This window comes from Fonsecaea pedrosoi, assembly GCF_000835455.1.
Source record: "Fonsecaea pedrosoi CBS 271.37 unplaced genomic scaffold supercont1.4, whole genome shotgun sequence".
Classification (NCBI taxonomy): Eukaryota; Fungi; Ascomycota; class Eurotiomycetes; order Chaetothyriales; family Herpotrichiellaceae; genus Fonsecaea; species Fonsecaea pedrosoi.
In genome coordinates this window covers 3,257,106-3,280,651 of record NW_013550612.1, presented here as the reverse complement: position 1 = coordinate 3,280,651, position 23,546 = coordinate 3,257,106, and the positions used below count along the sequence as shown (strand labels likewise).

Below are 23,546 nucleotides of genomic sequence, written 5' to 3'. Positions count from 1 at the left end.
CCGATATGAATTGACCAAAACTGTTTGCGAGAGTGTCTGCAGTGATATGAATAATTGAGTATGTCACTTGGTACTTAGTATTACTATTGTTATTCACCTGTACGGACCCTTTAGTGCCACGGAAGTTCAAGTGCTTCACAAGGACAAACAACAGTGACTGCTTGCACAGCCCCGTTCACTCTATAGACGAGTCATGCTACGTGTTGTCACTCTATATCACCCAGTGACCCAGTCACGTATCAAACGACCACAGCATACGTCGTCACCAGTCGACAAACAGCCCCGTTTGCACGACTGCCTCCAGGCCCCTTAAAAATCTCTGAATCTCTCTGCTTCTTGTCGACCTTTTCTTCTCTCCATACAATACAATTCATCAAAGCCCTCCAACCTACATATACCACATCAAAAAACTTCCAACCGCAAACTTCGCAACATCCGCAATGGCAACCTACTCAGGTAAGCTTGCCCCAGTCGCTCATACTCCAGTTGCAGTTATCCTCGTGTCAGATACCAAGTGCTAACTCGAATTGAAACAGGAACCAACTTGACCATGGTCGACTTCGCGATGCCACCACCCAACAAGCCTCCCCCCAAGCCATCCAGCGAACCCAACATTCCCGGAGTCAGCTAAATGTCTCCTTGACCTCGCTCGACACCACTGCAATCAATCGTTCTAAGGACTCTACTCTCGATCTCCTGAACGGGAGGGGGGGATGACTTAGGACCAGGATTGGAGGATCGGGCCAATGAACTGTTACGAGTAAATAGAAATCTTCAGAAGCAACGACATGGAAACACCAGCATCAGGGTGTTTTGAGCTGGCGATAATGTGGTCCTAGCTTGGTTGGGTCGGAAGTGGCTATGCGCATTATTCAATCTTCATCAGCTCGTTCATAGGTCCACTTACCAATCAGAGCAGACATACTATCATGAAATGACTCTCTCCCTCTCCTTTCTGTCTGCCTTCCATGCCGATCGATAATCTCACAACTGCTATCCAGGATGAACTACTAGTACACTACTAGTAGTACTTTGCTTTGATACTGCTTTGATGATACTGCTTTGATGATACTGCTTTGATGATACTGGTACTTTGATACTGGTACTTTGATACTGGTACTTTGATACTGGTACTTTGATACTGGTACTTTGATACTGGTACTTTGATACTGCTCTGATGGCGCTCTGAGGCGGTTTCAATACTGCGTTTGATTACAATTCGGATGACGCAGTATCGAAACTGCATCAGACTGCCATCAGAACTAGTACTATGTTGTAAAGTGTCACTAGTTAATGTACATATGTACCTCCTGCCACTAGTAGTCACTTCCCGCGATCGCCAAGCGTCCGAAACAAATCGCTGTGGAGATGGCCGCCTCGACAATCTCCAAAATACCAAATAGTAAATCTGGGGAGCCGAGGCTCTGGGATTGACCTATTATAACTACTAGCCACCAACCGTACATCAGCATCAAGTGAGTATCTGTACCTATCCTCTCATACAGAACTAGGAAGTACTAGTACTAGGAGTAAGACTGGATTGGACGAACACTTCAATGATGGGACCAGATTGGACAGATTTCCTCGCATACATCACTTCGACTCCAGTCCCTCCCGACGAGATTGAACACTTCCGAACGACATGGGCGACTAAATACATTGACGATCCGGCATACAAGCCCGTCGTGACCTTCTCACGCATACCAAAGTCCGAAGGGGTCGACACGTTCTTTGCAAAGACCATCCGATCGGCCAGCACCGTCCCGAATGCGTTGACCTTGATCCGCAAAAATTTTGTCACTCCGCCGGAAGAACCGCAGTCGGCGGCGAAGGGCAACCGAGACGATGCCGCGCCGCCGCCACCGCCAGACTGTATCTGGCTGCTCGACCTGCGCTCCGACCTCAACGGCTTCAAGGACACCACGCACGGCGGCGTGCTCTGCGCGCTCATGGACGAGGCCCTGAGCATCTGCGTCGAGATCCACCGCCAGCAGACCATGGGCATGCGCTCGAACTTGTACACCGCCTACCTCACCACCAACTACCGCGCGCCCGTCATCAACCCATGCACCGTGGTGATCAAGACGCGGCTCGAGCGGCGCGAGGGGCGCAAGTGGTTCTTGGTCGGGTCTCTCGAGGATGAGCAGGGGAGGGTCTTGACTGAGGCGAATGGTCTCTGGATCGCGGCCAAGGAGAAGTTGTGATTGATGGAGGAATCCTTTGTGCTTTGGTGGGCGGGGACAGACGCTAGATGTGGTTGGACTACCAGTATATCACTACTATACATAGTTACCATCAATTGAAACAGACTACTTAGTATCTACCTCCCCCAGACGGATCCCTCCTACTAAAGACACCCACACACAAAAACTTACTTAGATTTCCTAAAAGACAGCGGATAAAAGAAACAGATTCCCTCGAATCCCTCCTTCTTGGCTGTCTGGGTCTTTTAGCTTTGGTGTGGGGGAATCATCAATCTACGTCGTACATGAATCCGGGGTCTCCATTCATACTACTCCTGCATGGGGCTGCAGTACACTTCGGAATGGTTCTGTTGGATCAAATTCCGATGTACTCGAGCTTCACCTACATAGCTCAGCTGGGTTCTGTAACCTTGGAGATCGACCGGTCTTATAGAGACATTTGGCATGAAGTTGCCGAGCCAATTAACAAGACGAGGAAGATGTGGTGCTGGTCGTCAAAGTACGGTCGTCAACTGACTTTACATGTACACTCTTCCGACCGTAGCCAAAAAACCGGTAATTAGAAACGAGTCGCTGAAACTCATTTGCAGAGCGCACTCAGTGCAGTTCTCCCGCCAAAGTCTTTTCTGAGAAAGATGTTTCTGTGCTGACAAGTGTTGACAATAGCATACAAAGCCAGTCAAGCCAGCCCATCATACGGTCTAGTGACACTCACGCATTGAAGATTCATACATACTAGCTTATCCATCCAAGATGAATGATCTTAAAGGCCTGGTCTGTTTTATGTTTTCCTGGTCTTGCAGTACCTCTGCTCCCGTTGCTTGTCTGATATATTGTGCTTGGTCTATGCGATGGGAAGAATCTCTCACCGCGCGAAGACGCCTAGACAGACACAGTGACTGACATGTTGGCTTCTACTATAGGTCGCAATCGTGACCGGCTGTTCTTCAGGAATTGGCCTGGCAAGCTCACAACATTTTACCGAACTGGGAGCTTCGGTCTTTGGCGTTGACCTGAACCAGCCCCCTGAGGCTCTTGCAGCGCAGGCTAATTTTGCTTTTGGCTCCTTCGACCTCCTCGAGCCGTCGGCACCTCAGGATATCGTCGAAGCGTGCGTCAAGAGGTTTGGCCGAGTCGACATCTTGCTCAACATTGCCGGTGCTCGAGACAATTTTGCAGGGCTGGAGAAGGTGGATCCCGAAACCTGGAACCGTGTTATGACAGTCAACGTGACAGTCCCTGCATTACTGTCCAAATATGCTGTGGCTGAGTTCAAGAAGCAAAAGAGTCCGGGGAGTATTGTCAATGTGTCGAGCAAGGCTGGCTTGAGCGGCGCCATAGCGGGCACGGCATATACTGCTAGCAAACATGCAATTGTAAGTCTCACGAGTCTTCGCGAGTCTCACGGAATCTGGCCTGATGATAGGTTTGTCGCTCACAATAATGCTTGCAATCGCAGATCGGCCTGACCAAGAACGTCGCATGGCGCTATCGCAATGATGGCATCAGATGCAATGCCATCTGTCCAGGCGGTGAGAAGCCTTGATCCTTTCCAAGTCCGTGTTCGATGCCTAAACAAACGGTCTTCTTCTAGGCTTTCTCACCGGTGGTACTCAGGCGATTGATCCGGAAAAGATTGATGCAGAGTCGATGGAGCACTGGAGGTTTGTAACAAACTCTCAACCATTTCTTCGACAGTTTAGCATGTATCGAGACCAAGTGCTGATGAATCTATTCTCAGGCCTGTCCATTTACTTCATGCAAGTCCTACAGGTCCCGCGGACCCGATCAAAGCTGCACGGCTTCTTGCGTTTTTGGCATCACCACAGTCCGCACAAGTCAATGGCGCCATAGTACCGATTGACAATGCCTGGAGTTGCACATAGTGACGTGGGATTTCATGACATGAATTCAAGTGGTGACATCCTGTAGTGGCAAATATAACTAGAGCCTGTGGAAATGGATACAGCATAGAATGCCGGGCACTTGCATCTTGGCTACTTGGTAGCTTCTGGTCTCTTCTTTCGCATCTTTTGTTCAAAACCTTGTGCTAACCTACGTCTACGTTTGGCTACAATACCCTTCCAAATGACCGGCCGGCACCTTTCTGATCAAGTTCATTTTATACGCAGTAGGTGCATGAATAATTATACTTGGTATACATCCTGCCACGAGACTGCCCCCGACTCGACCAGGGGTTTACGGAATGCTGAATGAAAGCCCCGGAACTGTGCCGGAATCGGCAAGGAAATTGGAGAGACTGCCCAACCCTTGTATAAGCATGGTGGTGCCCTTTGATTCTGTGGTCAAACTTACTGCCACAAAAGGGAGTTTTTATACGACATCTACTACTAGTACTTCCACCAAATCTTACACCTAAAAATCACGAGCGTCCACCGAGACATACCAGTTCTACCACCAGCTTCTCAACTCGCTCTCTACCAGGACGATGGCGCTTGTCACCTTGTTGAATTCTCCGCAAGCTGTGCTCGCCTTTGGAGGAGCTTTGTTGCTTTTGGTAAGCTTCCAGATGATAATGAAAAGGAAAATACCACAGCCAGGTCTGACATTTTTAACTCTGTTGATGTCGAGATATAGCCTCTTGTTTACTACGCCAGTCTGGCCATATACAATATCTTCTTTCACCCTTTGGCACATTACCCTGGGCCGATACTTGCCCGTGCCAGCCATTTGTGGCGTCTGAAAGGATACTTGTATGGCACCGAAGCTCACGACATCTTGGAGGCCCATAACAAATATGGCGGTGTCGTTCGCCTTGCACCGGACGAGTTATCCTACGTGAGCCCAATTGCATGGAAGCAAATCTACGGTCACAAGACGGCGGGTCAGCCAGAATGTCCAAAGGATCCCGGGCATCACGCGGATCTCAAGATTCAGACCATCCTCAATGCCGATCAGGAATACCACGGTGTCCTCCGCAGGCTGCTCGCACACAGCTTCTCGGACAAGGCATTGAGGGAGCAAGAATCAGTCTTGCTCGAGTATGCCGATATCATGGTCCGGAGAATTGGGGAAGAAGGGCAAAACGGAGCACGAGCTGTTGATATAGTGGAATGGTATAACGTAAGTTCTCCAAACTGCCTCGAGTTCAAGGGAGTCTCCTCCGTATCATGCTGATGGGAATTTATCACTCCAGTTCTTCACCTTTGACGTTATAGGCTATCTGAGTGAGTACTTTTCCTGAAAGGATCATGGCCTTATAATCCCATTATACTAATCGTCGAGCGTTTTTCTACCATTGATATAGCCTATGGTGAAACGTTCGGCTGTTTGTCCAGCTCCGAGCTACATCCATGGATTGATCTCATGTTTGTCATGGTCAAACAAAAGGCCTTCTACCAATGCCTTCATCGTCTACCATCCTTTTTACGACCGGCATTCAACCACTTCTTCCGCCCCGCCGGGCGTCAAACCACTACGACTGTACCAAAGGGTTTAGCCAGGGTAGTAGTTCCTCACCCCCCCCTTCTCCTCCTCCCCCCTCTTACTCGGCATCTTGTTGCTCTGAACATGGTTTTTACTTGGTACCTTTGGTCAGTGAATAGCAAGCTCACTTCTGTTGTTGACACACAGGATAAGATTCAAAATCGGATACACTATGAGACCAAGACTCTGGACCTGGTTTTCAAGCTGATCGAGGCATACAAAGACGGCAAAATGTCGTTTGAACAGCTCGAGAGCAATACCATGGTGCTCATCGTGGGAGGGGCCGAAACTACAGCGACATTATTATCTGGTAACACTATCTATCTCATCATCTTCTCGTGCCCTCCATCCTCATTTGTTCTTTTTTTGATTTTCCTTCTTTTCTTCCCCGTCTAACGGGTGGCCCACGTACATAGGCGCGACATACTATCTACTCACGAATCCAGCCTCCCTGGCGAGATTGACAAGGGAAGTGCGCACAACCTTTGCCAGCCCGGCGGACATCAACTTGACCTCGGTCAACGGGTGTCCGTATCTGCTCGCCTGCCTGGAGGAGGCTCTTCGCGTCTACCCACCATCCCCGCAGACACATACTCGCAAAGCCCCGCGCGGAGGGGTCGAGATCGACGGCCAGTTCGTGCCGGAAAACACGACGATCGGTGTGCCCATCTACGCCGCCTGCCACAGCCCCTTGAATTTCGGGGCCCCGGACAAGTTCATCCCGGAGAGATGGCTGGGGAACGAGTCGTCGTCGGCCTCCTTTGCGAGAGACCGGAAAGACGCCGCCCAGGTCTTCTCGATCGGACCGCGTGCTTGCATCGGGCGCAATCTGGCACTTTTGGAAATGCGACTCGTCATGGCCAAGCTGTTGTGGCATTACGATTTGAAGGATTGTTCCAGTGGCAATGGCAACGGCAGCAACGTGTGGGCAGACCAGAGGATGTACATGCTCTGGGATAAGCCGCCTCTTATGGTCAAGTTGGTCAAACGGGACTCGGAATAGAAAAAAAAAATAACATTTGCACTGTGTTGAGGTACGTCTCATGAAGAGTGAGTGGGTGTTGGGTATACGAAAGATACTTCTTGAGCCATACATAGCAAAGGAATATATATACGTTACATGTATTTTCATTGCCCCCAACGAGTAGACACATAGCGTGCATGGCGATTCTCTCTGAATGACATACATTCTCACGCTCGCTCTTCCGCCTCGCTTTTCCCTTTCACAGACCTCACTCGGCCGCCTTGATGTCCTCCTCATGAGTGGCTGCTGCTTCTCCGCCGCCCCCTGGCTTCTCATCATATGTCATGTGTTGTGCGACCTTCTTGGTCAAGTGGTGAGACAGCTGAGCACTCATCAGTTGTGGGGGGTTGCGGACATGATCATCATGATTTGCAGAGTTGAGAGAGAAAAAGACTTACATCCTTGGTTGCGACGGCACAGAAGAAGGCAATGACACCGAATGGGATCGAGGTAAGCCACACATATCTGAAGGAAGCCAGATAGGCCTTTTTCAAAGCCAGCGCGGACGACTCGAGAATTGTGGATGTCGCGCCTGGTATCGAGGTGAGTGGGACGTCGGTGACGACGCCGGTCAGGACACCGAGCAGCTCCGGAAGCGAGTCTTCAGGAAGACCAGCCTCGATGGCTGCGGCGGTTACGTATTCCGGAACGAGCGCTGCAGATCGGTCTTGAAAGATGGTGAGGTAGATGGCACTGCCGGCGGAGCCACCCATACTGCGTACCAAGCCGAGTGCACCGGTCGCGAAACCGATCCATTCGTCCGGTGTCGCCAGTTGTACCAGGAGGATGGTGAGCAGCTCAATGATGCCGATGCCTAGGGTTTGTTGCAAAAAAGCGAGTTAGTTAGAGTGTTTTCGCATCATGACGTGTAATGAGACTCCAGGAGCACATCATTGAAAGCATACCAATTCCAGCCATGAACGAAAAGGCCAGCGCCATGGACTTGCGAGTCTCGTCAACCAGACACATCATCGGAATGAAGAGGACTTGCAGCAGGACTCCAAAGCTCAGAATGTTCCGTGTGCCGATTTTGGGTCCAAGAAAAGGTAACAATATTGCTGCCCCTGAGCCGCCCAAGTTCGTGCCGATGCCGAACGTAAAGCCATCAATGCCGACCTTTGACCAACTATTCCCCTCAAAGATGAGGGTGAGGTAGGTTGGCCAGAACACCTGGAGAGAGTAGAATAACATGCCGCCAACGCCGGCGCAGATGAGAATCAGAGTGAAGGTGCGGATGCGGCGGAAAAGATACGGATGCAGCAGCGGATTCCGTGCCCATTTGGCTTCGTAGACACCAAGGAGAATGATGACGATGCAGCCCGTGATGAACGGCCCCAGAAACCGTCCACTTGTCGCGCCATACTCTGGTACCCAACAGATTCCCATGAGGAAGAGAGTCGGACCGATCTAGTTCCGTATTAGCACGTTGCTCTTGAAAAGTCAGGGCAACCCCCCTACCATGATACCAAGTATACCAATGTAGTCGAAGGATTTCAGGATTTCCCTTCTGCTGCCAGCAGGCCGCGCCAGTGCCCGCGCTGGAAAATAGGTCACGGCCACGGCCACTGTACCGACGATATTGCAGGCCAGAGACATCCAGAAGATAGTCCTCCACTTCGGGCCGGTGTTGAAGGATACGGCATGACCGATGAGAGAGCCACACATGACAAAGCCAGCAGAGCCGAGACTGATGATGCCGATGACGATGCCTCGTGTTCGCGTTGGCACCAGCTCGGCGATACAAGCGAACGTGGTGAGACAGCCCGCTTGGTTCAGGCCCTGGAAAATGAAAGCCACGATAGCTGCCGCAGAAAAATTGATTTAGTTTCTTCTCAGGTTTCATTGTCAGAATCTTACCGGCGGTCATGTCCTGTGCAGTGATGCCGAGAATACACCCGATGATGGCAGCAATGCCGCACCCGATGATGAACCATCTTCGACCGACGAGATCAGAGAGTGCACCCGTGAGGATGATACCCGTTCCAGCAGCGACAGTCCATGCATTGGCCATCCAGCTGTATTCGGGACTGGGCCCAACATCTTCATTGATGATGGTGATGACTGGGACCAGGCAGAGGAAGGTAGCCAGAGACACAATGTAGAGCCAACCCATGGAAACAACTGCCAGCCAAGTCCTTATTGGGACGCGGGTCACGATCTGGTCGAGTCGGGTGACCTCGTGCTCATGCATTTGTATCTCATCGTCACCAGAAAGAGTGGGGTGGTGGTGTTCCAAGGCAGTGTCGGCGGCAGTAACACCCTGGTGCTTCTCGTGGTCAGGGGACATGGTGTCGTAGTCGTCCTTTGATGTGTTTCGAAGACAAAAAGTGGAAAATGAAAGCACTGTGGCGAGAGGGAAGATATATCAACTCCGAGTGCCGATAGATGTTAATATTGCTGAAGCAGTACAACCTGCCGCACTTTCGCGGCAGACAGCCTCTACTAAGTATTAGAAGCTCGTGTCGTCTCTTGGATGCCACGCTACCTAACTAAAGCTGTCCAGAAATCCTGGGGTATGAGAAAAGCCAAGGTAATCCGGAGATGGAATTGTTCTTGCCACTTGGCGGAATATCGAGACCCAGATACCGAATAAGCACGATTCTATAGTTCCGCTTCGAGGAGGCTGGCTTCAGATCCTCCGGAACCACCATTTCATCTGCTTCCACTGTTCCGGCTTTGGACCTCACAGATCGACCCCGACGCCATGTGAGTATTGACCGAGGACACTGGCCAGGATTACAACTGTCAGGGCGGCTAGCAAACTTTCTGTACTATATACCATTAGCGTAACGCTAGTCCCCGCAGGGGGAACTAAACTCCACAGCTTGAACCTCTTATTGGAGAGCACTACAGGCTTGGCCCGCCAAGAGTGCCAAGGCATCCAATCCCTATATTTTAGTTACCAGACACTATTAGAGCTGCTTCTATATGGTTAACAAGTCAAGCTTCGTCAGACATAAGGTACAAGGAGTACGGGTAACTAACGAATAGTATAATCAAGTGGATAATATAAGTTTGCTACGAGAGATTCCAAGCCAACTAGCTCTTGACCTTCCTCCTCACACCCCGCTCCTGTGGTCGCACAAGGGCCTGTCGTAATAGACAGTGCCAGGTCGTTGGCAACGACATATGTACCATCCGTACTTCTTGCGCTGAATTGAAGAATTGAGTTACCTTAGAACTACATAGGTAATAATGAATGAAACCCGTGTTGCGGTCATTCTTTTCAACTTGCGCCCCCAGACTTACCAATACTTATACTCCTTCATCCAGCCCATTCGCACATTGGGCGTAAAAGAACTCCGTTCCAGCCCACCAAACAATCTTCACCGAACTGAAAATGTCTGATACGAAAGCTTCCGGGAAAAACTCCAACATGATAATCAGTCGGTCCTCGAGAGATGGCTCAGCATCTTTCAATGCCACAGAGGTGTCGGAAAAGTTCACCGGGGGAGCCGTGTGGGTTGACACAGTCCTTGCCGCCGAGGGTATTCTGGTGCACAATGTCAACTTTGCACCAGGTGCACGTTCGTTCTGGCACTGGCATGAGAAAGGCCAGGTGTTGCGCGTCACGGCAGGGTGTGGCTGGCTCTGTGATCGGGGAGCCAAGCCGGTGCGAATCAACGTCGGAGACGTCATCTGGTGTCCTTCCAGTACCGAACACTGGCATGGAGCCGACGATCAAAGCTACATGGTCCACCAAGCTGTATCTCTCGGCAGTGTGAGGTTTATGGAAGAAGTGTCGGACGACACCTACCAGGCGAAGACCGACTCCAAAGCATAGGCATCTATGGAAGCCTTTGCATGATGAGCTAGCTTGGGGGCGAACAATGCTCTCGGTTAACGACCGTAGGAGCAGAAATAATCGACAAACGGTCCTCACTGAATGAAAGTCACCTGTGCTTCCCCCGCTTTGGCCTGCCAGCCCCATGGGGATCCGGAAGAGGAGAATGGGTCATTCTAGAGCCAAGAGTCGATACAAGGCCAGCATAGCACCGACAGAATTGCACGACTCGTAGAGATCACTCTCAAGTACAATAGGTCAGGCAGTTCCGGAACCACACCCCCTAGGATAGTCACGAAGAGGTGGAATTCCCATGTTCAAGCAATGTTCCAACGACCACAAAAGTATAGTATGGGGCGTTGCTAACCTCGTAACGGGACGGAAACAAATTTGGATCAACGTCGCGGCATTCTAACATGGACTTGCTCCGGAGACGATGCACTTCACCAGTTTGCTGCTGCCATTGAAACAGTTGTTCAAGCTGGCAACGATATCCAATACCGTTCATGTCTCGCATCTAATTGACACGTCATCCTCATTTCTCTTTCTTTTGGTTTTTCAACAAGCCAATTTCCCGGTCGTGAATGGACCTTTTTACGACTGGGCGAACTTGACAACCGTCCTGCCATTGAGAGTCACGGAGATTGTGGCCTCGCCCTGGAAGTCGGAGACAAACTCCCTGCCGTTATCAAATGTGTAAGTGGTGCTCGGTTTCAGCTGCTTGATTGGTAACGACACATCCCTTTTCTCGGTTCCTGGGTATAGAACGAGGTCGAGGTCCGTTCCGGTATGGGAGATCGCCTTTGCAACCAGAACCTGGAAAGAATTGTTAGCTCGATACCGATATGTTTGAAGTGGGTTTGAAAGCCAAGATTTTACTTCTGGGTATTTGACGTCGCCGAGATATGGTCCGTTCTTGACAGCGTCACTCATCGGCTGGGTGATGGCTCGAACATAGCCTTTTGTTGTGTTGATGCGCCCACGGAATATCTGTCCTTTCATCAGCAAAGAGACGTTGTCGTACCAAATGACACCGTCTTTCTCGGTTCGTTGAAAATCCTGCATTCGCGTCGATCAGTTTCAAAATCGCATCCGCGGCAACTTTGTCCCCGAGCTCTCGTGCAGCGAGCAGACTCGTCCCGTACAATGCGGCCTTGGACCCCTTGTAGTTACCGGGATCGATAAAGTCGGCGCCTTGGAGCCCCTTGAACTTCATGTTTCCTTTTTCGTCCACTTCAGTGTACTCCTTGCGGCAAATGGCATATGCGCGCAGGGCAATGTCAGGAAGGACCGCGCCAGACAAGCAGCAGACTGAAAAGTCGTTCATGGCTCCTACCAAGCCGGGAATGCGAAATCCTAGCACTGGGGGTGAGCACGTCGAACTTCAAAGGCACAAGGCTTTCTTTCTTACCTGTCAAATGTGATCGTATGGGATGGACGCTGCCATCAGCTGCCTAGGAAAACTGACTTAGAGACTAACAATAGCAATGAGGACAGAGGGGCGTCAGTTACCATGAAATCATCGATGAAAGCTTCGCGAAACTGCGGGTTGATCTCCTCCGCAACCGACGTCCCCTTGTTGGCGTCGTTCGCAACCAACGCATTCATGCCTTGGAGGTTGCAGAAAGTATAGATCCAGTTTGGCTGGGGAGCAAAGTTAGATCAACACATATCCCGCAAGTTTCGGTGTAAATGAAAAAAAAAAAAAAATACTTGCTTCACAAGCATAAAGGCAGTATTGAGACTTTCGAAAGTTACTCATCAGGGCGTCCACTAATATACCAGATGAGACCTTGTATTTGTGAGTATCGTCGATGACAAGTTCCAGGGCGCCGTCTTTGGAGAAACAGTCGTCGCCGGTGGCCCTTCATACATTGCCAATGCAAGCAGGAGAAACCCCGTGAGCATGATATTGTCCACGCGATATGGGTGGAAATTGGTTGACTGGGACATGTCAGACCCAGTTCGGCACAAGGGAAACAAGAGATCTTACAAGCTTCCCCCACAGAACTTCCCATTTCCAATAATTGAGGACCTTCTTCTGGCAGGACTTGAGTATCACTTTCTTCTGCGCTTCTTGAAGGTAGCCTCCGCGGAATGAGGGCGTGTAGAGTTTGTTTGCGAATGACAGCGAGTAACTCAGCTCGTTCAGCTGGTAGCGGAGGGCCGAAGTTTGGAATTGGTCAATATCTGTGAAGTTGTTCTTAGGTCGAGATAGGCACTTAGCCTCCGAGCAAGCTTCGAATCAACATCTTCGGGTAGACTCTTACCAGTCATCCATCTCCTGGGTGGCAACGTTGATGAGGAATCGTAGCTGGCCCAACTCTTCCGGTTGAAGCTCTAGTCCTTCTGTTGGCACGGAACCCGTGGCGTCCCGAGCAATCTGGTCGACTACTGTTGGGAGATAGCGATTCCGCATGTCTCGTTTCTTCAGAGCGGCTGATGCATCTTTGTGCACGTAGTAGACGATATATCCGTATGCGGTTGCTGCAAGCAGAGGAACAACATAAATACTGTACGTTGTGGTCTTTGCCGCAAATGGAAAACAAGGCATGAAAAGCGCAAGGCCGGGCCAAGTCAAGAAAGGTGCCACAATGTTGCCAGTGGCAAACCAAAGAAAGAGGCTGACTGCAAAGAGGACCCTTGACGACTCAACATGAGTTGGGTTTCTCTCTTCTGGGACTGTCACCCTTTGGGGGAATTCACAATGTCAAAGGGAACCCCAAAAGCCACACACCCCTAGCTCCAATGAACGAGCCACCAGGAAATAGCAGTGCTAGGCCAGCATGTTGTAGCCGGGGCTGGCATCAAAAAAGAAAGAAGATACGGCCAGGACAGCACATGTGATATAGATTCGGGGGGTTGCTCCTGCGTATTTCGCCGTCACAGACCCTTTCCCAGCGCTGCTTGGGATTTCGGGCCCAAAGTCATCGTCGTGACCTTTTAATGGAACCTGAGCCAGCGTAGGCTGTTAGCCAACACGTCAATCCAAAGACGGACGCCAGGGAGGGGTGAAAAAAATACCATCGTGGCCGTGGCCGCGGCTGTCGTCGTCAGAGTTGGCGCCATTACTGTAGCTGTGATGCATATACTGGAGGGCCGTGGGGTGTGGGAAAAAGAAATCAAAGAACAGCTGGTTAATCCCCTTTGTCTGAAGACTTCTGGACTTCCTAAACCCGGAAGTGTCTGGAAAAGGTCTGATCCTGCGAGGAGACCTCCCACTCTTCAACTATGTCGTTGGACCTCAGGAAACGAGTCGTGCTGGTGAACCTCTGCCAGAGAGCAGTGCCATAAATGGGCAACACTGAGGGGTTCAGGACGAATTTGTCAAAGAACTTGACCAATTTCGGTCGATTCGAGCAAGGATTAGTCTCCAATGAGCAAGATATGAGTCCCCGCCCAGATGACCTGTCTTTGGTGAAGGCCCTGTAAAGAAAACTCTCCCAGTCTGGCTCCATTCTGGAACTTTGTTGTCTTTGGCAAGTTCACACTAGTTTTCGCTTACGATCCGGGGGAAACGACCAGGCCTTTCAGCCTCGGATTATTCTCCCCAAGGACCGTCTTACGTTTGTTAGCTAGGCCAGCCGACCCAAAAAGTCGGGGGTGGCGACCTGATAGAGAATTCCAGTTCCGTAGGACGGAGGGCAAGAGCTCTGGGCGACCAAGGACTCGGCATAAGCATATAATCGCATTCATGTGTAATGATTTTGAATGGGTTGAGTATCAGAGTTTGACAATGGCTTCTACTGAGCAAAAGTCCAAGGCGTCTGAAGAATGTGATGTGGAGTTGGTGGAAGTCGGGCCGCAGAATGTGGAGGTGGAGGCGGGGAAGACGGAGACTATACAGTACAGCTCGCTCATGAGACCAATGCTGCTGAAGAGCCAGTCATATCTGTACTATTCTACCCATGCAGCCCTTACCAGTATCGTTGGGCCAATCATCACTGGTTACAATTAGTCTTCCTCTGCGTGGTAGAGAGACGGGGGAAATATCGCGAGTCGTAAAGCGCAATTCCAAGGACCTGTGTCTCTTTCAGAGCCAGCGATGGGAGTATCGTGCAAGATGATGGGTTGTCTGCTGTTCTGAAGGTGGCTAGAATTGAGCCTGGGGGATTGCTGAAAGCTCGGCTTCTCTTCTTCGTGTGCGCTCTTTCTTGAACATGAGATGGGGGATTTAAGAGGATACCAGTAGATTTGACATGTTGGCAATACCTTAGTAAAGTACTATAACAGTTCTGGCATGTCTGAACAGAAAAGACGAAACTCGGTATAAAATTATCGGTACCCGGCAGGAATATTGAACCAGTAGTCAACCATCTAATGCTATATGCACACACACAAGTCATACGACGTATGAATCAAAATTCAGCCACGTTCGCACTCGGTCCAGGCTTTTCTCCTCGGCCAAGCTTGCGTCTCGAAAACACATTCCGCTCCCATCCGTCCAACGGGCTGATTTCGACCTGTCTCACCAGCTCGTACTTGCCGAGGCGCGGTAACAGAATGGCCCAGATGAGCCAGTAGACTCCTCCGGCGGCAATGATCCCGATGCCGACCACACAGTGCAGGTAGTATGGGAGGTCATCGTACACGTTCTGTCCGTTGCTGGGAGGCACAAACGGAGCGGCGATGAGGTACAGGTTGCTGAGGAAGAAGAGCAGCGCGACCGGCCACGTTGCGCGGAAGGGGGGCGACCATTCCCAGCGGTGTGGGTTGACGTAGAGATAGAGAAGCCCGGCGGCGACAAAGGCGTTGACGACGGAAAGAGGGTAAGAGATGACGCTGCAAGGCATGAATCAGTTTTGCGTAGGCAGAGCAGGACAGCCAGAGAGAAACACTTACTTTAGGATGAAATTGTATGCGTCTCCAGGGGGAGGTGCGAGCATGATTATCACCGAGACACACCAGTGCTCGAATAGGCCAGCGAGAGGCGCATTGAATGGCTTGTTGCTTGCCCAGAAGCGGGAGAATGGGAGGATTCCCTCACGTCCCAATTCTTGGACCACTAATTGTCATTGCTATTAGTATTTGTATTGCCAGACGAACGAGGGAGGTAGTACGTACGACGACCCTGAGAAAAGATGACGCTGAGCACATTTCCAAAGGCGGAGAGTGCAACAAACACCGAAAGTGCCCGTTCGGCCCGGTGGCCAAAGACATTGCGAAAGAAGGATGCTGCAAGGATGCGGCCCGAAGACACAATCTCTTCTTTGGGTACAGCAGCAAAGTAGGCAATCTGTTCAATGGTGCCCTGCGTTAGCAAAACTCCTGTCGCGGACACTTGTCGGGGGTTCACCGTACGTTGACAAGCATGTAGATGATCGACACGAAGATAATCGCCGCTGGTGCTGCAATCTTGAGGGTGCGGATTGGATTCTTTGTTTCACTCAAGGCATAATTTGCGTTACTGTATCCGATATAACTCCATATCACATTATACAGAGCAGTGACGACGCCATACCTAACATAACAAATCAGCAAATGGCAAAGTTGAGACGATGGGTGCAGCACTCACGCGCTGCCAGTGGTTCCTTCAAATGCGTTATCAAAGTTGTGTGGTTTCGGCACCTTCAAGGCACCACCAAGAGCAGCCTGGAAATATGTCAACTTCGATGTGAATAGCAGCCACTCAAGGACTTGGACATACCCAACCAGACACGACAATCAGGAGCACAATGATCAGCTTAATGATGCCAAGGAAGTTCTGCAACCTCAGTCCCCATTTGAGCGCACATCCATGAATGAGGAAAGCGGCGGTGATGCAGGCGAGCCCGACTCCTCGCTGATTCCACCTGTTCACTTCGACCTCGGCGGCGTGGAGAATGTACTCTCCGAAGATGACAGAGTTCGATCCGGCCCAACCGAGAAGGACGACATATCCAGTGTAGAATCCCGTGGCGAGGTATTTGGGATGTCGGTAGACAAATTCCAGGTAATTTTTCTCACCCCCGTTCTTGGGGATAGCTGTGCCAAATTCCAGATATACGGCCATACCGCACATGGCAATGATCATTCCAGCAACCCAGATGAAGAGGCTCAGACCAACGCTGCCGGACAGGGAGAAGATGGTGCTTGGGGTTGCGAAAATGCCGGTTCCAACCATACGGTTGAAGATGAGGAAGAAGGCACTGACGACACCAATCTGACGTTTCGTCTCTGTGAGGACATGGACGAGTTCGGAGGAATCTGGAAGCCTGTTAGCATCGGGCGGTATCTTCATGTCCTTTGGCGCATTGCTTGCCACCACCATTTCTGCCCTCTGAGTCAACATCCAAAGATGTCTTGTCTGTAGGTTGAGGAGTGTGTGCCGCAAGCGGGCGCTTGGGTAAGTAAGAGCGAACGCTGCTCAGCATGACTGAGAGTTGAGTGCCCGATGAATACTAGTAGTTCTGAAGATCTAAGTGGTAGAGTTGTGGAAGCCAGACATGTGCGAAACCACTGTCGGTCGACTGCACATATTTATCAATCGCATCGCATCGGACGTCGCCTTTGATACCACATCCTTGTGAGACCTGGATAGGCCGATCACGACGGGTCTCGCCAACTTCGCCATCTTTGACGTCGCATCGACAAGAAAATTTCGGTGGTAGGTAGCCTTGAGGTTGGGTGGTGTTACTTGTCATCTCAGCGAGCGGCCAATGACTCCCCCATCAGTCCGTAATGAGCCATAGTGCGGGTATGGGAGGCGGTTTCGGTGGGCACGAATTGCGATCGCGCCATTCTTGGTAGAAATTCGTCTCGCGTGGAAGAGGGAAATACCATTCAAGGTTGCGTTTATTGAGTAAGAAAAACGTGAACCTTCGAGGCTGAGAATGTTCCCAGCGGATAGGATCGGCTCTTTCCCAGTCTAGCGACCCACTGAGGGCCACTGTTAGCAACCGTAAAAGACACCATCACAGGAAAAGGGGACCAGGGGACCCAGTGAGCGATTGCGTGATTGGGAGGAAAAATGATGGATTGGACGAAGTGAAAATGCCTCCTACTCTGACACCCTTTCATCTCTAGGCTGCTCGGTGAACTGCTGGTGGGCGTCATCTTCGTCTGGACACTTAACACTCCTTGTTGGTTTGGATAAAAGAATTCTGCCTGCGCTGTGTGTTATAACATCCTCTTCTGATAGAGAAACGAGTTGTCGTCAGCCTCACGGAGAGTTGTGCCAAGCCCACTAGCCTCAAACTGACGATGATCGAGATTCTCTTGGCATACTTGGCACGCTAGTCTAGAAATAGTCGAATACGGGGAAGTCAGCCCCCACCCCCATCAGTTTGGCACGCGACATTCTTGTACTTGTAGAGCAGTCATGCGCTGTCGACATTCCAATTACCCCGGACCTCGAAGATATGTAGTACTCACTCGCTTAAAGTCGGGTCTGTATGACCATACAGCCACCAAGGTAATTGACCAACCACCATAAAAGGCTCACATGAATACAAGTTGGTCAAGTATGGCATGCAATGGTTGGCGTCCATGACCATGCGACCGACCCAATTGAGCACCAGCACGTCTCCAACCTGTGTCTGGATCCGGCAAGAAGAATTGCATTGGTAAGCAGGGGTTTAATCTGTAGCATCCTCAGTCGTACGATGAAATGTTTGCACCGAATGATGCTTGAACCAGATGTTCACTGCCCTCAGACTATCGACCTCGGAAGTTTCTTCACCTTGCGTGGCGGCGTTAATCGAGATAACCTTCCTCCGGTGAATCCAGTACAGTGGGCCGGCTCCCTTGGAGTGTGGGAGATATGCCAGCACTGTTCTCGAAGGGTTCGACGGTAGACCTTAACCGGCAGGACTTGTTGTGCCGTGACTTTCAACTATGTCGACGAGCTCGTTCTCGTCATTCGCAGACTCCTCCATCTCGCTTCGGCTATCCTCGTGGCTGTCCTCATCTGACGGGGTTTGTACTGTGGTATTCAGTATTCTGCATCATGTCATGTTTATGCATATGTATGACCTCACCTGATGTATTGTGTCGATCGAGGCGCTGAAGTTGACTGAGACCGCTGCTAAGGATTGCCAACCTCTGCTCCAGTCGCTCGCGCTCGACCCTCGACCCTGCGTCTTCCTCTGCAATCGTCTTGACTGTCTGATCAGCCAGTAACGATACGATTCGCGGGCAGAAAATGACAGTCAGCCTTTCTAACAGACATTTTTCGACCGCCAGCACGCTGAAATCATCCACGAATTTCTTTCGGGCAACCTTTACCACGTTTGTCAGTGGCTGTGTTGAAAAAAAAAGAAAGAAACAGGCCAGAACACGAAATCACTCGCCTTGTAGTAAGCTAGCATGCAATCAATTGCTTCCGAGGCAGCAAAGCGCTCCATGTTTGCTTCTGTTTGAGTTGCAAGCGCGTCAATCAAACTATCCATTCTGAATTTGTAGTTCTGTGGCCACGAGACCATTGACGATGGATACTCCTTTCCAAAGAATTTCGTAATTCTTTTCTCCAAATCTCTGCGCAGATGCTCCTCGCGCGCCTGCTGAACGCTCTCTGTGAAATAATGGTTGTAGGTTATTGGATGTCCCATCTGCTGAGGATTGAGGAGCTCGGTCGTCTTGCCGCGTAACGCGTCTTCGATTTTTTCAAGTCCAGGTTCAATCACGTATTCCAGAAGTCGCTTCATGCTCGTCTCATCCAGTGTCTCCCGCAGCATCGGCATTGTCGCCTTGTGGACGTCCCCAAGAAGGCCATCAATGCACCGAGTAACGATCGATTCCCATGGCTTACTCTGCATGTAAAACAAGTCACCTATGATAAGAGGGTTGTAAGTGCCAGGCAGTTCTCTTCCGCGACTTCGACGCATGAGTTCCTGAACTTCTGTGACAAGGTCAGAGCGGTGAATCTGGTTTTCTTCAGTATCGATGGGCTCCTCATCGTCAATGATGTTTCTTTGCATCCCCATTTCCTCCATATCTTGGGCAAATTGGGAAAGCCGGTTCTGGACCTTAGCGCGCAGTCTCCTCTCATAATTTTCCTCCTGCATGGGATCTCCGAAGAATCGACTGGAATAGTTTCCGTCCACGGCGTTGCCAATGAGGGTTGTGAAACGGTCGCTGCTGTCTATGAGGTATAGGCGTTGCTCACTCAATGTTTGTCGTGCCTTTCCAAGTCTCTGTAACCGGGACTCTGCATTTTTACAGGATTGTTGAACTTCGTCAATGAGCCCCGGTAGTTGCGATATGATATGGTCCATCAGGACCGTGCTCAACCTTGGTCTCAAAGTATCAATGCCAACCAGAGGACGGGGCATCTGGGCCCATATTCCTGCGCTCAGGAATTTTGCTTCAGACTCATCACGTTGTTTGAGGGAAAAGTGCTGCTCTTTCGGCAACCTATTCTTCAAGACGTGCCATCCGAGTCGGAATCTGAGCCGCGTATTCATTGCCAGATCATAGAAGGACCTCTCCATGTCAGAGCCTATGTCCAAAGTGTCTGGTTTGGTGATTATACCCATGGTGCGGTTGCCCCTTCGATCGAATCGGCGTGTGAAAGCAGTGATCTTCTGTAGTGCTATATCACTTTTCGCAGAGATGACAGCCAAGATGACACTGCGTTTGTTCCGTAGGTAGGACAATACCAACGACTCTACGAAGTCGACTCCTTCTGCAGTCTGGGATTCGTCGGGTGCATGATACAGGCCCGGGAGATCAACCAAGGTCAAGTGAGGTAGTTCTGGCCCTAAAACCTCCACGCGAAGGACGTCCTTGGAGAACAGGTGGCCATCCTGACCAATGCCAATATGCTTTTCTGCCTGCCGGACAATGCTCCCAAATTGTCCAAGATCGACAGTGGACGACTTGAAACCTTCGATGCGAGTTTTCTCGGCTGGGGTTCGCTTCTCATCAGCATGGATTGAGGCTGTTATACCCACGTTCCGCGAGCGTCTTAGAATGAGCTCGGTAGCGAAACGAGTGCAGACATTGTCCTTGGCCGGAAATGACAGGCCCGAGATGGCCTCCAACACAGAGCTTTTGCCCGACGACTGATCGCCACACACGATCAACTGCGGAAGGCCGACATACTCACCTATGCCTTCCGACCTCAATTGGTCGATGACATTGAGGATCGCTTCATGGTCCTTCGACTGGAGCGGTATCAGAGGTGCCAATGGGTCGTTGTTCTCGGAAGAGTCGTCGACTTTGTTTGCCATTGTTAGATGAATATCCTCTCGATCTCCCAGGGCGAGTTGAGTATGCTCTCAGTAATGCTTAACTTTAGTCAAACGGTCTTCAGACAAGAGGAGACCGACGTTCATAGGGGGTCTCCTACTAACGATAAGCTATGAATGAGCATTGAAGCATTGACAGAGGCGAATTCCCATTCCGTCCTGTCCAGTGCCCCTCATCACGCAAAGACCCTTGGATGAGTTTGACGAACTGAGGAGTGACACGTCGATATTCCGGCCGGGCGCATGCGAGCTCAGCCTCACTGAAGTAATCGCGGCTCATTTAAGTCCAATTGAAAGCCTTTTCCCCCAGCTCTGGGATTGGGCGCAGGTCCAAGGATAGGAATTGGCTGGATTGCTCCATGGAAGGGGAGATGCGTTCCCTTCATTGGTGTTGATGACTAGGGGATGGTCTTCGCCTTGCTTGCGCAAAGCACAGACCCATGTCCAATTGGCGAGTTGCAGTCATGGTGGTCGCTAGGCCCCGATATCATCTTACAAAGGACATGCATCAATTGTCCGTTGTTCCCGCCATGGCTCCGTAGCTTCGACGGATATTGGAGGGTTATTGAGCCAACAGGAGACCTGATAGGTGTCTGTATCAAGGACTCATCTGCAGCTGTTCGACATGTGGCATCCTCTCCTTAGGCGAAATTCCAAACTCGCGTATATGCGGCCCGGTCGTGTCCATCCGGCGCTACTTCATGCACTCGTCGTCGGCTGGAGCCTCCGTCGCTAGGGCTATCGGATGATCGGCTTCTGTTGTAGCTGGCCCCTCTATCCCCTCTCTTGGAATGGAGGACTTTGTGACCACAGCCTCAGCTTTTGCCATTGACCTCCTGAAACGTCGGACCCATCATCGTGGTATAAATTCGAGTTTCGCTCGACAATAGGCAGAATGAAAAAACACAAATTTCTATAGCAAGCTAACCCCGACTAATTTTGACATATACTTCGACATATGTACACAATCTTCTCGTCAGTCATTCTCATCACTATGCGTTAGCTCCCGATTTCACAGGATGTAGAGCCATCACAGGTGCCCAGGTGTGGCCCCCATCTTCCCGTAGCATCGAGGCTATATCCGTTGTATCATGATTCATCCATTGCTTGAATGTCCTTCCTGGGTAGCCAGGCACCCACCACCACGTCCCGCCATTGAAAAGCTCGTATGCGCCGTTGGGATCGTACATTGCCTTGCCGAATGAAAGACCGTTGTTCTCCCGAGCATTATCGGAAGGCGAACCGCCGTTGAACAGTTGTTCCAATTCCTGGACACTCACTTCGCGGCGCGCCTGGGGATGGTGGTACCACGGATGGGGTGGGAAGATGACTTTCAGGCCGTGGTACAGTGCAAAGGACACGGCAGTGGCTTCCGAAGACAGAGACAAACCCTGGTGGACCTGAGCGTGATGCATGGCATTGAGCAGATTCCACGAGTATCTTCCCATGGCCACTGGACTGTAGAATCGTGGGGTGTCTTCCCCGTTCTGGAACCCGTGAATCCAGCCCTTGAACGGCCAGTATTTCGTCGTTCTCACATCCGCCAAAGCGTTCGTGAGAATTAGGTCGGCATCTTCCCCGACACCCCAGTTGAAGTTATCCTCACGAGGATCGGCAACGGGCGGCTGGGGTCCAATGGGATGTTCAATGTCAGGAACACGGATAGGTCCCCAGATACCACCACCTCCCAAGCTCTCGTTGATGGCTGCTTTGAACTCTCCATAAGACCCATGGACCTGCGGCATGTAATAATATGAAGACCGTTCAATAGACTGTTTACGCGGTTCGTTCCTTGCAAACCTTGCCATTGCGTCCAACCACTGCCCGGAGTTGCCTGTGAATTTCATGTCCATTTCAAGCTGCCAATAGTGGTCGAAGTCAGGAAAGAGTTGCGCAAACAATTGCAGAGGCTGGTAAACCTGGAAGAAAGCCGAATGTTCAGGGATTCGAGGATACCATGATTTGAGCAACTCGAGGTTGAAGAGGACGGCAATGTCTCGAAATTCGGCAGGCACCAAATCCTGTAGAGCCGTTTCATAAAGTTGCGGATCACGAAAGATCGGTCTCGTTCCATTGTCGTCCTTAACATCCACCAAGAGAAAAACAGCGTTGTCTGCATTCCAATCCAGCCCAGCCTCGACAATCAGAGCCCGCAGATGGTACAGGTCAAGTGAGGTGTAGTTGTAGCCCTCCCAACTACGAAGCACGACTGCCGTCCGGCCCGTAGAATGTGTTCTTGCCTTCAACTTCCCAACGCCAGGTTTTTTCTTTGCGGGTAAGCGAAACCGTCTCGTCACGGAAATATTTTGGGCATTGCGGAATCGATCCAGATTTGAAGCAAGACAGTCGTTTTGCAGATCTGCCCATTTTACCGAGCTCCACTCCACACGAGTTCGCTCGTAGGTCTCGGACTCTTCGCCATAACCATATGCACCGTATCTCGATTCGGGGGTGTTGAAGGTAACCGGTAGGTCCAATGCTGCAAAGGAGCCGCCCACTGGATCGGGGAAAGCTGTGATCCTGTCAGCATCACACCAGAAAGTGGTCGACCATGGCAGAACTACGTACGGAGGTCTAGCAAACTTGCCCAAACTCTGTCGTCGAGATTCTCTTGTACTGGCTTTCCACGCGGTCCCACGCACGATTGTCGCACTGCATTGGCTGGTGGCTGCAGTGGAGAGGCGGTGGGCACGTCAAGGGGCGCAGCCAAGGGATCGCGTGAAATGCCAACATTGCGGATAAAATCGTGATACAAGAAGACAAGAAAGCAGCCCAGCCCAACGGTAGCCAAGATCTGGAGCCAAAAACGTCGGAAAATTCCAAACTGGAGGGCCATTGCACGCCCAGCCGTCGCACAGGGGCGAGACGCAATCACGCAAGCGACCGTTGTGATGCACAAGTCCTGTTTTGAGCTGTGG

The 23,546-nt window shown here is 50.9% G+C and overlaps 9 protein-coding genes across 9 annotated transcripts; 4 read left to right on the top strand and 5 right to left on the bottom strand.

The window, feature by feature from the left end:
* Positions 1-1,559: 1,559 nt before the first annotated feature.
* Z517_06987 (uncharacterized protein) lies at positions 1,560-2,204 on the top strand (the record flags this gene model as incomplete). Its single annotated transcript, XM_013428726.1, has 1 exon — positions 1,560-2,204. The coding sequence occupies one exon, from the start codon at positions 1,560-1,562 to the stop codon at positions 2,202-2,204; it is 645 nt and encodes a 214-aa protein (XP_013284180.1).
* Positions 2,205-2,957: 753 nt separating this feature from the next.
* Positions 2,958-3,750, top strand: Z517_06986 (uncharacterized protein; the record flags this gene model as incomplete). Its single annotated transcript, XM_013428725.1, has 3 exons — positions 2,958-2,978; positions 3,128-3,580; positions 3,664-3,750. 3 exons carry the CDS (start codon positions 2,958-2,960, stop codon positions 3,748-3,750), a joined length of 561 nt encoding a protein of 186 aa, XP_013284179.1.
* Positions 3,751-4,653: 903 nt separating this feature from the next.
* Z517_06985 (uncharacterized protein) lies at positions 4,654-6,654 on the top strand (the record flags this gene model as incomplete). Its single annotated transcript, XM_013428724.1, has 6 exons — positions 4,654-4,722; positions 4,803-5,288; positions 5,362-5,392; positions 5,473-5,669; positions 5,799-5,961; positions 6,068-6,654. The coding sequence occupies 6 exons, from the start codon at positions 4,654-4,656 to the stop codon at positions 6,652-6,654; spliced, it is 1,533 nt and encodes a 510-aa protein (XP_013284178.1).
* Positions 6,655-6,883: 229 nt separating this feature from the next.
* Positions 6,884-8,962, bottom strand: Z517_06984 (uncharacterized protein; the record flags this gene model as incomplete). The annotated part of the gene is made up of 5 exons (XM_013428723.1): positions 6,884-6,997; positions 7,074-7,489; positions 7,581-8,082; positions 8,134-8,477; positions 8,533-8,962. The coding sequence occupies 5 exons, from the start codon at positions 8,960-8,962 to the stop codon at positions 6,884-6,886; spliced, it is 1,806 nt and encodes a 601-aa protein (XP_013284177.1).
* A 1,053-nt stretch (positions 8,963-10,015) lies between these two features.
* Positions 10,016-10,459, top strand: Z517_06983 (uncharacterized protein; the record flags this gene model as incomplete). The annotated part of the gene is made up of 1 exon (XM_013428722.1): positions 10,016-10,459. One exon carries the CDS (start codon positions 10,016-10,018, stop codon positions 10,457-10,459), a length of 444 nt encoding a protein of 147 aa, XP_013284176.1.
* Positions 10,460-11,053: 594 nt separating this feature from the next.
* Positions 11,054-13,013, bottom strand: Z517_06982 (uncharacterized protein; the record flags this gene model as incomplete). Its single annotated transcript, XM_013428721.1, has 8 exons — positions 11,054-11,275; positions 11,339-11,449; positions 11,484-11,815; positions 11,871-11,913; positions 11,972-12,103; positions 12,242-12,403; positions 12,453-12,597; positions 12,730-13,013. The coding sequence occupies 8 exons, from the start codon at positions 13,011-13,013 to the stop codon at positions 11,054-11,056; spliced, it is 1,431 nt and encodes a 476-aa protein (XP_013284175.1).
* Positions 13,014-14,817: 1,804 nt separating this feature from the next.
* On the bottom strand, positions 14,818-16,709 carry Z517_06981 (uncharacterized protein; the record flags this gene model as incomplete). Its single annotated transcript, XM_013428720.1, has 6 exons — positions 14,818-15,241; positions 15,302-15,464; positions 15,524-15,695; positions 15,761-15,920; positions 15,975-16,051; positions 16,107-16,709. 6 exons carry the CDS (start codon positions 16,707-16,709, stop codon positions 14,818-14,820), a joined length of 1,599 nt encoding a protein of 532 aa, XP_013284174.1.
* Positions 16,710-18,237: 1,528 nt separating this feature from the next.
* Z517_06980 (uncharacterized protein) lies at positions 18,238-20,610 on the bottom strand (the record flags this gene model as incomplete). The annotated part of the gene is made up of 3 exons (XM_013428719.1): positions 18,238-18,362; positions 18,418-18,658; positions 18,718-20,610. 3 exons carry the CDS (start codon positions 20,608-20,610, stop codon positions 18,238-18,240), a joined length of 2,259 nt encoding a protein of 752 aa, XP_013284173.1.
* A 1,010-nt stretch (positions 20,611-21,620) lies between these two features.
* On the bottom strand, positions 21,621-23,464 carry Z517_06979 (uncharacterized protein; the record flags this gene model as incomplete). The annotated part of the gene is made up of 2 exons (XM_013428718.1): positions 21,621-23,140; positions 23,197-23,464. 2 exons carry the CDS (start codon positions 23,462-23,464, stop codon positions 21,621-21,623), a joined length of 1,788 nt encoding a protein of 595 aa, XP_013284172.1.
* Positions 23,465-23,546: the final 82 nt, after the last annotated feature.